Genomic DNA, 13,491 nt, shown 5'->3' with positions numbered 1-13,491 from the left:
GTTACAAAGACAAAACAGAAGGACATACTTCTGTAGAGAGGATATAGAAACAGAAGGACATACTTCTGTAGAGAGGATATAGATAAAGATTGGTATATACCCACAAGAAAGAGGAAACATCTCTGAAAACTTTTCTGACACCATACAAGTAATTAAGACCAGTATTTCCAAGCTTTATGATGTTGCTTCAGGAAGTATGGCTCCAAAAAAATAATTTGTCATCATTTACACAGAAAGTATCCTTTTAACAAGATAATCAAGTTCACCGTAAGCAAGTATAAAAACTAAAGAGACACAATGATTTAGAAAATAGCCATCGCATTAAAGCCAGAGCAGGAATTCTGTTCCATCACCTTCTCAGTCTTAGACATCCACAGCCCCAGCCCAAATTGTGTCGAGCTTGGTTTCAACCCAAAAGGTGATTCTTCTTCCCTTTGCAGTATTAAAATTCATCATGGCATTTTTTACAAGAGAGAGAGGGGTGGGGGGAGAGGAATAAAGCAATTAACTGTTCAAATTTTAAGCCATATAGTAAAATATGTTTTGACCCAACTCAAAGACTGCATGGAACTAAAGATTCATATGCCAGACAAGTTTTAATTTTCATTATATGAAATGGTCCTTCCCCATTTTGGTCAAATACCTGTAAGACTTTGTTTACTTACATCCCTACCAGTTTAACCAAACATGTTTTAAAACACTTTAGGTTAAAGGGTGCAAAAGGCTGTAGATGTTGTTATTTTGATTTATTGTACATCCTTAGAAACAGGCTTAGCCCAAACCACAATAAGAGCATCTACAGCCTTTTGTGCCTGTGTAACTGAATCTACTCAATTCAACTGGTACAGGTCTGACCGCAGTCGGGGCCAAGTTCTTTCCCCACAGAAGCGCTACCCTTTGAGCGCTGAAGCAGACTGAGAGGTCTTGCACAAGAATTTTATATTTTAAGACCCTCAAAATCCTACAAAAAATTACAACTATAAGGAGCATATACTAGGGCAGTTGTGAAATTAACAGGATAAGAGAAAGCAGAGTAAAGCACGCTTAGTCCAAAACAAGAAGGGGCATTCATTCTCGGTACTGTCAAACAGGATTATATTATAGACACATGCACACAACACCTTTGATTACGATCTAATACCACTAAATATTGAAGAAATAATGGATGAATGGTCTCCATGTACAGGACATGTGTTCTACTATTAAATTTTTCAGGATAGCTGCTTGCTTTAAAATCAAACTGTTACAACAGTAACTTCTCATGGGAGACTGTCTTTCTGTGATTCATCACAGATTACAAACACACAAAAACACTACCCAAAACCAAGGTGAAATTCCACTAAGCTATTTGTTCACTTCCCATGAAAGTTCTTCTCCACCCCTCTTCCCCATTGTGTATAGCTTGATCTGTCAAGCAACTGATTTGCGCCAATAAAATCATCAGATTAGCATAGTCCATGTTTTGTATGATCAAAAAAATTCCACAGAATAATTAAAGACACTACTAAAGCATAACAGAATATTTACTCTTATAGCCCTAATACTTCAGTAACTTAAGCCTTTTTTAAAGAAGGGTCAACATGAATGACACTCACTTACTGTACAGACAAATCAACTGCAGAAACCGTATTACTTTGGACATCTGTATCCATGCACAAGTCCAAAGTCTTAGTCCATCTCAAGAGAAGGCAATGCACAACTTGTGCGCACGTCTATATGAAAGGACCCAAGCACCTAGTGTGCCAAAACCCACCCCCAAATTAAATTACAGAGGCACTGCTGTTTGAGAGAAACTTTGCCCCTAGTATTCCATTTACATTTGTTGTTGGTAAAATATTGAGATATTTATAGTACCTTTCAAAAATATTTGGTAAGGTTTTTGTAGTTAATATCTGACTTTTTTTTTCTTCTCTTCAATTGCACATAAAGTCTATTTTGTTCTCTGTTGCTCCTTCCTTCTCCTTGAAAGATATGAAAGATCTCAACAGTTTTATTAGTTGGAGAACTTCCCTAAACAAATGTTTCGTGATTTGATTGTTATTTACACTTGCTGTTATCCATCTGCTTTTACGCATCCTCAGCCAGATACTTACAGATACCCAATTCACATGAAGAACACAGAGTACACAGAGTATGTGACAGCTGTAACAAGCTTCAGTTTGTTTTCATCAGTGAACATTTGGACTTATTAAGTATCCTAATATTATGGAACTGTTTTGTACCAAATCAGATTTTAAGGCTTGAATCCAAACTACATATATAATGTAAAGTGTCATGGGATTCATTTAAAAAAAAAAAAAGTTCTCATTTCCATGTCCTTGTGCAGTGTAACAGTTTTATTAATTCTAAAGTATATAAAGTTGTATCCTGGCCTACAGGACAACAAAATGGACAATATCTGAAAGAGCCCTGACTCAGAAACAATTTCCATCTTTTGGTAAGGGCTCCCCCCCGCCCACCTTGTTGGAGACGCTACTAAAAGCTTTCCTTACATCTGAACAATTTATACCATACAGGTTCTTTTCCACATAAGGCAGATTATAGCTTGATAAATGTCACTGTACATCCACTAGACACAAACAGACAGACAGGGGGAACTGCATAATGATTCCTTCCACCTCAAGCCTGACCATATAGGAACACGCACACAATGGCCCCTACAACGCTTTGGGCTGCTGGTACATCTCTTCACTATTTGAGATGCGGGTTTACTTCTGTTTCCCAATTCCCAGCTATTGTGTTCACTTCTATCCTTTATTCTAGTCTTTAAACTGGCATATTTTAAAGTTTGATTTTGCTAACTCTCAAGTTACTGATTTAAATGGAATCACAATTATTCCCAGTTATTAAACTTAGTGACAGTGAAGCCAATTAGTGAAGGACTCCCATCTGCCCATTAAACACTCAGATTTTGATTTACTGCTAGTTAGTCTGCCTTAAACCCAAACCTTTTCAATAGTACTTGTATTTAAACAAAACTAGATAAGACATAAAGGTTCAAATATGCATGAATGGTCAGGCACTACAAACCTTTGAGGAAAAGGGGAGCCAAATTCAGACATTAGTCTAAAAAGGGGGGTGGGGGGGGAAGGGGTAGAAATTTAACATTGTCACCAAACTTTTGTCAATCTCAGATTTAAAATTTACATGCCGAAGGGGCTGGAAGTTTAAATGTCGTCACTTTACATGATTTTCTGAATTTGGCTCAAAGTATAATACTTATTACTGCTATAAACATTCAGTAATGTCAGTTAACATAACTTCCATGAACAAATAATAGCTGAGGCTAATAATTCTATAGCATATAATTTTTACCGAAGATTACTGTTACAGTCCTGCACAAGATACAATAAATACAGATCCTATGTTATTTTCTACGAGCAAAAGGCATGTGCTATAAAAAGCTAGAACCCTGGAAAAGGGTAGCATTTGTAGAGGACCTCACAATCAAAGTGAAATCAAACCTTTATTCTGGGGAGCAGGGGGAGAGAAGATTTTATATAAAAAGTAGAAGCAAAATGAACATCAGGTCCAAAAAAAAAAAAAATCCAAAAAAGAAATACTCCTGAAGCAACAGATTAGTGCCACTTTTCTTCTGTAAGGTTACCCCAATATTGATTAACGTTAGAATGGCAGACAGGTCTGTGCGCTGTAACAAGAATTCAGCATGCAATGAAAAAAAACACACAGAAGACCTGGTGAGAGGACCCAAAGTTTGTCAGCTTCCCATTATTTTAGTGTTTAAAATGTTTGTATAGGAGGTGGAACACTCCAATTTTGTTCCAGCTCTCAGAACAATCACAGTGCATTCCCCACTTTCATCCAAGTTTGATCAGTCTTGCAGTTCTTACTCAAGCAATATTGCCACCTCTGACAGCAGCAAATATCATGAGAAGAAACAAGAATAGAGATTCAAAACACTTTTCAGAAGGGGTCAAAAAAAAGGTCCATCTAAAATCCAGTGCACTGTATCAGGGTGAAGTTTCTTTATAAAGACATTCTAAAAGTACTGCCTCTCTCAAAAATGTTGGATCTGCACCCTAATTGCCATGCATGTGTAGACCATGACTCTTTACTGCACAGCAAATTAGTCTGCTGCACAAAAAAGCGTCTCATGTAGATGCTTCCCATTAGAATTCTGTTTGTGATAGAAGTAAGTTGCTATGGAGAAGATAGTAAAAAGTTAAAAAGAGAATGCATGTAATCAGCCAAGCAAGGACAAGAATTCAGATAAGAGCCTAAATTTTATGCAACTTTCCTATCATCAGAAAAAAAAAATTGCACAAATTATAGAACATACAAGTAGTTGTTGAAGGAATTCACCCAAATAACACTTTTTTCACATTAAGTAACAAGTTTTAAAATCTGCCCCACCAAATGATACCACTGTTTACACTTCCTTTATAAATATGGTCTTGCTAACTGAAAATATTCCTTGGCTGCCTACAGTCAAAAACAACTGTAAATAATTTAAGAAAGATCCATCTCCTTCCATCACTTGCATATACAGTATTTTGTAGATGCAGAAGAATCTGAAGGGCCACATGCTCAGCAGGCTGCACTGGTGGGGACCACACATGCATGTGACCTACGAGACCCACCCCCACCTTCACTACCCAGTAACAGGTTCCTGTGCTGCATGGGTACATGAGGTTGTGGGCGCTTTTGGCACTGTGGGCTGTGCTGTGATGCACCACACCACTCTACTCCCTGGGGTGGAGGGTAGGAAGCAGAAGCCAATGGAGTGAGGGGGAGCCCAGAGATCCTGGCTACTGCTAAAGCCAGAGCAATAGGAGGAATGGCAGTTGGCTGGAAGCCCGGGGCCTGCAAATCAACCCCTTGCAGGCTGCATGCAGCTCCTGGGCCACCAGTTAGAAAGCCCTGGTTTAAGACATGTAGGAATGGTTAGGAAGATTTAAGTTGCTCTTTTTTTTTTATTATTATTAGTATCATATACACTATATTAAGATCGTGTTCCATACCCCTTATTACCAAAAGGCAGACTCCCAAAAATGAGCAATAAGCTATACACTGAAGTAGTTTGTGCAAGCCTGGGCTCTTGAGGAATTTTAAAATTGGGCTATCTTTATAGATTCTCAAATTTGTGCTAGAATTCCATGAATTACCACAATGCCTCTGCATTAAAAAACAAATCATGATTTTCTCAGGTTCTGTATTAGAAGCGCTCCTTTTAATAGGTGAAAAGAAGCTGCTTAAGTTCACCTGAGAAACATTCTTGCAGCCAGAAGCCCAAACCTAACTAGCATACTGTATCTACTTAGTTGAATCATTTTTAATTCTTTAGTTTTTCCTTATTTCTCTGCCAGTGCAGAAATCAGATAGCTGATTTAGCCAGGCACCATTAGCTTTACATCACACTTTTTACTGTGATACTTTCAGTGATGTAACAAATAAAAAGTAGGCTGGCACAGTTAATAACATGCGTACAGCAGTTAGTTTAATATCCGTAACAATTTCCAGTTCACCAAAATTCAGGTTACTACTGCTAGCTGTGTAAAACTCACACAGATCTATGGGCAGTTAATTCTAAGTCAAATTCCACATTAAGTCATGCACTAAAAATCAGCAACCATTGTGAATTATAACTAACTGCAGAATTTCAGCCCCATGTTCATTTTAAGCGTGCAAATATTTATTCAGATACATTTCAAATAAACTTTGCATCTTGTGTAAAAATTTGGACAGATTACTTATACCAGCTATAAAAAAGTAAGACAACAATGGTATCTAGGTGGAGCCTTACACCAATTTTTCATAGTAACCAGTAAATACCAAGTCTTAGTCATCATCCTGTTGGTTCAAAATGTACTGTTTTCAAAATTAATGACTGCGTTTGTCCTGAATAAGAAACAAGAGTAAACTTTTTGATCAACAGCACAAGCCATAAGTTTTATTTAAAAAAACAACATAGTTAGAAGATACTTACCGCAAAAGCCAAGCTCTCTAGAATTAACAAAATGCTGCTGAGAGCACATAGTTTCATTACAAGTAAAGAAAAGTCTCACCTGAGTGCGTATGTATAGCCAGTGTTCTCTGGCACACATTGGGGAGGGGTATACGTGTGTAGACGTGAAAAGTCCATGCTGACTGTTTCAAATCATACTGCAAAGAGGTGAAAACAAAGTGATGCAATGACAAGCATTTAAAGACAAGGTAAGAGCCCTTGCTTTGTTCAGCCTGTGTTACTGAATACTGCAAAAATACTGCAGGGGCAGGGCAACAAGCCTTACTGGTATCAAAGAACCGGATTCCCACACAGAAAGTTAACATTACTCCAACCAACAGCATTACTGTTGCTGCTAGATATCACTTATCACTGCTGCATGAAGCTAAATGGCTTCCGCTTGAAGACTGTTTTCATTCTGATTAGTCCTAGATCTTCTATTTTCATTAGGTACTTGGTTATTTGGAATCCCAAGCTGCTATCACCAATACGTCACACTACTTTTCAAGTAACTGAAATACTAAAATATGCCATTCCTATAAAAAAACCACACATATTTTTCTACTCTTACTAAACATTGTCACGATTTTACAATACCCAAAACAGTACTTTCAAATTACTCTTAGTAGCTCAATTAATAGTCCTCAAATGACACAGCACTTCCTATAAGAGTTTGTTATTGCCTCCTCTGCCCAGCTAAAAAGTCTAATCCAATTTACAGCTAGAAATTTTGCACTGAAGTAAGTCTCTTACTTTTGAAGTCTTTCAAACACCTTTTGCTAAAGAGTAGGGAGGTTGTTTCGGACTCACTTTAAGAGGTCATACAGTATTTCAGGACTGGCTAAACTAAGCCTCTGTGTGAAAACACTTGGAGCCACCACGCCCAAGCAGAGAACATGAGTCACACAACTAATTAGGCATTTTCCTGAGCTCCTTTCAGTGTAGGCTGCAGAAAAGCGACTATTAAATAGTTCTGCATGATAGCTCAGTGGGTACAGAAATCTGAGTATGTGTGAATTCAAGTATTATTTCCAAAATAGCAACCCTCTTCAGTAAGGTGCCTGGGAAGGCCTGACATCGTAATAAATGCGATCTGTAGAGCAGCTATCAAGAGTAGAATGCAATCCTGTTTTATAAGAACACAACCAGATATATTAACTGCATACACGTATTATAGTTATAATTAATTAGATCTGTATTATAGTATTTTTAAGTGTCTGACAGAATAGTCTGCGCGTGCTTCTGGAGACTAAAGACAGAGCATTTCCAAAGGAGGGTCATCCTCTATTGCTGCTTCTCCTGGTCCAGGTCTCTTCTGTTTTTTTAGGCTTTTTACTCAATTGACCCTTCCTGCACTACTTGACTGAGCACTACTCATTTTTTAAAGTAACAAGCCTGCCACAAAAAATATTAAACTTGGCTAATGGTTTGCAACCCATTAGGTGCAAGACTGAGGAGCTTGCAGGCACCAGATCCGTACATTTCTCAAAACAGGCATCCAGTGTCTAAGGTGTTCCAGATGTTTCAATCATTCAACCTATGTTTTGTAAACAGACCACCACAGGTACAAGCTATAGCAAGTTTTCCCCACTGATAAACAAAGACCCAAAGACAGGTCCCCCAACTAATACCTTTAAGCATCCTGTTTTGTCACTCAAGGCCCATCACATTTAATTGCCAAGTTAGTCAGGGGCTACAAAAACAAACCAACCAACCAACCAACCCAAGTCTTCACACCTAAACAAATCCAAAAAACAGGAGCCAAGCAATTTAATGTGACAGTCACCCTTTTCCTCCCTGTTTTGTTCAGACTTTAAGTCAGCCACTCATCAAGGAAAAATGCTTTAAAAGTTATACAATTAAACAATATAAAGCAAGGCAGAACTGCCAGCAAGTTGTGCAGTCCAGGAAAGATCAAGAAACCATCCTGCACCCAGGTTAACCAGCAAAGGATCCTGCTCGGTGACGGTAGCAAGAATGGACCAGCTTGCCTGCCTGCATTAGTAAGAAAACACTGCTACAGCTAACTGTGTACTAGGACTTCTGTAATAGCTCATTTTATATTGGGAAAAGAGTCTTTTTCTGTCATTTAATTTTGTAGCTTGTTGGTAGATATTAAAGCAAGCCTTTCTGCTTTAATCAACCAAGTGTTGTGCCAATTCTTAAAGCGCTAGATTTAAAAAACTGGTTTTTAAGTGCATCAAACAGCAACTCACAAAGACACTCCCATGGACCCAGAGGAATGGACTTCCACCTTCAGCTTCCTTTATGCAAAAATGAAGTTTATTTTCTACCTATGGGGACTTTATACCACCTTTCATTTTCCCTGAGCCAGAGGATGGGCGCATGTTCCTGAAAGCTTGCAGAAAAAGATATTTTGTTTGTGATTTCTTAGTTGGTCTAATACAAGGTATCATCTCTGAACCAAGAGTTTATTTTCGTCTCAGACCACCACAGCTACCAAATACATCCCTGTTTCTAAGTGCAACACCTACACCTAGGTTTTTGGCCAAGTAGATGGGGACTGAAGTGTTAATATTTTTCAGCTCCCCCACTAGCCTTTGCAATTAACAACTCTGAACACAGAGTTCCCTATTTGCTCTAACATACTGTTTAAATCATGCTTGTCTCTTCTGATTATTCGTGACCTATAAAAGATATGATGCTATTCTCTCCTCAAATGTGCATGCCAGGGATGCTCAAAGAAAGCAAAGCACTGAAATAAAAAAAAAAAAAAAGAAAAGCCGCTAGCTAAGGAGAATTATCCTTTCTTCACAGAAAATATCGTTAAACACAACTGCAACACAAAACTGAAATAAGTGACTTAAAATGGCCATTTTCAACAAGGTCATCCACCCTGACACAGACACCTTACAACTACGAATAAGAGACTCTTCCTTGTGAGACTGAACATGGATCCAGCTGCACAAACACTTTGCAAACAGCGTTTCATCAACCAATCAGATTTTGACCTGGCTGCTGGAGGGCTGATCTCAACTTTCTGATACCCAGGGATCTTGTACCATGCAATATTAGAGTATAAGAAGGACATTTTCATAGCCGTCCAATCCCGAGTAGCTAACTCCTGCTTTGGAAAAGCTTCTTCCCACACCTAAGTGTTCAACATACAATAACTGTCTATTTGGAAAAAAAAAAAAAGTGTTGTGGGAAACTTTAAGGATTCCAAGCAACAGTAAAATAATAAGAGTTAGGTGTTAGCTTATTTTTTAAAGTAGCATCATTTCTGATCACACAAATAAAATATTTCAGAAATTACCAATTATTTTATTTACATTTTTGCTACTTAAATTGCACTGAATATATTTACACATATGCAAAGGATCTTTGGGGTTTTTTTGCATTATCAAAGATCTCTAAAAGGGATTTGCCACCAAAATGTCCTATCTTAATGGAAAAATTGCCCTAACGTTTAAAGGCCTTGCTTCATTTCTTGATTTCCGAGTTAAATTCAGATTACAAATCCAATAGGACAATTCAGGAATTGGGCATTCTTGTATTATTGGTAATATTTCCAAAAACAGTCGATATAAAGTTATTTTTCCTATGACTAAAAACAGATCTCAATACGGTCCCTTTGAATAAAAATCATCAGTATGAGAGCCACAACTTGAAGAAAAGAGGAGTTCCTAAAGATAGAGTTAGGCTCCCAACAAAGTACATAAATCAGTTCTCCACGTCAGTGCTCCCAGAAGTGCTTTTATATTAAAACTAGGCCACCAGCTTAAGGCTAGGGACAGAAGTTACAAATAAACCAGTATAAGTGATTGAAAACCAGTTCAAATCTATAACATAACAGAAGTTCAGTGCACATAAACAACTTTCAAAATGGCAGAAACTGGTTTAAGATAAACCTGGATGGATGCAGTGTCAGACTTAACTGCTTTGGGTTAAATCAGTTTATTGAACTTCTACCCAGATCCCCTCCAGATTCAAGTTGCCTGCTCCAGCAGAGCAGGCAAGCGGACCCTAGCCCCCAAGCTTCTGGCTTGGGCTACTGCAGGCATGTGGCTACATTTCTGGAATCAAAAGTAGAAAGTCTGTTCACTTACTCATCGGACCAATCTAAGCAGCTCTAACCCGTGAAGACTGAATCAATTCAGCCTTGGGCTTTATGATGGTCTGTACTTAGCTTAAAGGCCTAACTTTAGATACTTTTGAAAAAACTTTGACTCTCCCCCTTTCTGTTTCAATATTTTACACCCATTATGGTTACATGACTACTATAGGTAATAAGAGCTGGGTGGCACAAATCTTTCTGCTTTCTCACTCTGTTGACTTGAAAGCATTCTCCTGTATGCTCAGTCAATCCTCTGTGTGGAGCAGAAGGAAATGCATTTTAACAAAATAATGCAGTTGCCAAGTACACAAATTGGCAAGAGAAATGAAGGGCTGATATAGTATTTATAGCACTTTTTTTCTGCCTGAATAAACTTCATACTGATTGTGTCATAGGGTGATCACTGGTAAGGCAGGCTACATGTAGGCTTTTCAATGTTTGCTGAATATTGATTTAAGAAGCTAAAAGTTGATGGGGTGAAAAATTGATTGGATTTACCCTTTCCTTTCTCTTTAGACTCTGTTTGCAGCATTCATGCAACTTTTGCATAGTATTGTGAGGATACAGCTAAAGAACGCTGGAGTAATTTACTAAGAACAAGAAAGAAGATTGTGTTTGTGAGGCAACTTGACAGCACTGAAACTGGAGACAGAAGCGTAAGTTCACCCAAACAAAGTGCAAGCGAGAAAACATGGGATGCCTCCCCACTGTCACTATCCTTACAATCCTACAAGTCAACATCCTTGTTCCTCTTGGACATGCAGGTAAACTGATGTTTGCTGGTGGGGAGAAAACAACCATATCCCAGGAAACCAATCAAATTACTGTTGTAGTGCTGAGTACTAGTGTAGCCCCTGCATTAGGAAGGTGAAGGGGTCCTGCTGCATGCCCTATATTCCAGCAATAAATCCAAAGATGTCAGAAAAATTAGTAAGATCAAGTCTATGTTCCTGCCCCCACCATAAGCTTCTTTCCCAACTGTATAAATACTCATTTTCCATAGCTTTAGAACAGTAAATAACGCAAAGGAAATCCTGGCCCAACTGATACCAATGGAAGACTCATACAAAGAGACAAGACCTACTGATAGCAGCCTTTTAACACAAACCTAAAGGTATGCAACCTCATGCATTCGTGTGTCCATAGCAGAGACAGGACTATAATGAGCCCCAACTTAACTCTATTTTATGGACTTATATAGCCACATCAGGATTATATCAGAGCATCGCACAAGCTGTTTCAAGTACTGTAGTATTATCTTCAATAACATCCTTGTGTGTTAGTATTTCTCATCCTAACTTTACAAATGGAAAACTGATGCACACGAGGATTAAGCAAAGTGACAAGGTCACAAAATAAATCTGCACTAGAAACAACCCCACAGTCCCAGATGACTGCTCTAATTGGTAGACCCTGCTCCCTCCCCCACCCCCACCCAGTCAAAAATGAGAAAAGCAAGTCTTCATTGCAAAACCATTTTGCACATAAACATTTAGCAGGAAAGTAAAAGCAACACAGCCACATGCCAAACCAACGTGAATAAACTGCAAAGAATGAACAACTGATTGGGTCAAAACAAAACAAAAACAGCAACAAAACACATCTCACTTTTGATATTACAAGGGGTTAGGAAGAAGAGAATAAAGCAATTCTTTTAAGCCTTGTAAAATTTTAACAACAGAAATCTGCTATTTTATTTTAGAGTTTTTCTGGTTTCAAAATTAGGTTAAGTTACTAAAACATGCTGCTACTACAAACTGCAGCCTTAGCTGGGTGCAAGTGGAGGTGACAGGCTCTGGTTTCATTACTATAAATATCAAACAACAATTCCTGGCAAGATACTGCTTCTACTTTGGATTTCAAATGTGAAATTATATTACTGTTCAAAATAACTATATTTCAACACAAATACTCTCCTGGATGGGGAATAGGAATCCTTAAATAAGAGATTACATTAGATGTGAATTTACTTCTATGGAGTGTACCTTGAACACTTCCAAGATCTCTTCCACATACTCCCAGAACTACCAATATAAAACAGGCTGAAAAGCAATGGCTTTAAGCAAACAGACACAGGCTTAAAATACATTTTTTTCCCCCATAAGGATGTGAAGAACATTTAAAAAAAACCAAAATTCATATCTTAATCACATCACAGAAAAGTAAAAATCTGTTATGCTGCTCAACTCTTACAAAAATTACTAAAAACACTATTGAAATAAGCAAATATACCATATATTCAGATTAACTATTATAAATGGAAAAAAGGAGCCAAACAGAAAATAGCTACAAATCCAGCTGTGAGCCAATAAACAGATCTGCTCGGTGCTTGTGCACACAGCATTTGAACATGCTATAGTTACAGTGCACCAAGTCATTTTACAGACTAGGAATCTGTAGATTTAGATAGCAGTAAGAGTCAAACATCTTGCTGCACGTGAATCAAAACAGGCCTCTCCATTTAAAGAGGCTCCGTGCTCTACTTAAGGCTCCCTAGAATTAGATAGTTACGCAAGTTAGTCCATAAAAAAAAGCAAATCATTTCAAAACACTTAGTTGCAACTTGCCTAGGTAAAGCTCCAAGATCTATCACTTTATTGCAGATGAACAGAAGACAGCAGTAAACGTGTGGCAAACCTAGATATCCCAAATCCAGTGTCATCCGTTTCACATGTTTAGCATGATTAAATGTTTCAGCCTCCTGTTCCAAAGCCTGGCAATCCCAGCCAAAAATCGTTCAAGGCAAGTTTGCAAGTTGACAGTATGTTATTTTCTATTCCACACTGCAGAATCCCAAAATGGCTTCCTAGCTTCAACAAAGCCTGAAGGATCAGCCTAATCTGATCCAACCAAGTAAAGCTCCTGTTGTCAGTCAGAGCCATAGTTTAAATTTATTGGACACTGCCAATTTGGCCAGCCCACGCCGTTTAACTCATTAGTTTCCTTAACGCTAGAAAAGCCGGCCCACAATTAAAGAGCTGGTCCAGCAATTTATTTATAGTTACATGCCACCATTGTGCGCATTTTAAGTATCGCATGTCAGTGAGCTTTATATAAAATAAAAGAATGAATTATAAAAAGGTGTTTTCTCATATGCATGCAACCACTGCTTAGCAAACTCTGCAAGTCTAATCCTAAGAACCTACCTTGATTTAGTGAAATGAAGAGATAAGCTCTACAAGCCTGATCCAATTTTCTGCTTTTGCTAACAGAGCTAACCTCCCACCCACAGACATTGGGGTTGTAGCCTAATTTAAAATAGCTCCTAATCGCAGGTCAGTGAAGCAGTGTTAATTAGAGTATGGCAGGTCAGTTCATGATTTGTTCCTGTACAGATGCAAGTAGAAGGAAAAATGCAATGTTTGCCGGTTTAACAAACAAAGCTCTTCTTAAACAGGTCATTGCAAAGGTGGTTCCTTCACAGCCCTTGTTTTCTAAAATAAAAACC

General features: G+C 38.1%; 1 protein-coding gene across 5 annotated transcripts in view; it reads right to left on the bottom strand.

Annotated features, from left to right (window-relative positions):
- The window catches only part of SUN1 (Sad1 and UNC84 domain containing 1), a 43,601-nt gene extending 30,725 nt beyond the window's left edge, over window positions 1–12,876 (bottom strand). For 2 of the 5 annotated variants that reach the window (XM_090024708.1, XM_090024710.1), the window contains exon 1: window positions 12,611–12,876. In XM_090024708.1, coding sequence (XP_089880834.1) covers window positions 12,611–12,705 — 95 coding nt within the window. In that variant the 5' untranslated portion in view covers window positions 12,706–12,876. Of the gene's footprint in view, window positions 1–6,026; window positions 6,124–12,610 lie in introns of all 5 variants that reach the window. The other 3 variants (XM_090024709.1, XM_090024712.1, XM_090024711.1) reach the window with 3 other exon arrangements.
- Between the last annotated feature and the right edge of the window lie 615 nt (window positions 12,877–13,491).

Source organism: Crocodylus siamensis, chromosome 12 (assembly GCF_052110815.1).
Source record: "Crocodylus siamensis isolate JL-2025a chromosome 12, ASM5211081v1, whole genome shotgun sequence".
Lineage (NCBI taxonomy): Eukaryota > Metazoa > Chordata > Crocodylia > Crocodylidae > Crocodylus > Crocodylus siamensis.
The sequence above is the reverse complement of the archived record's forward strand: the minus strand, read 5'-3'. Positions and strand labels throughout refer to the sequence as shown.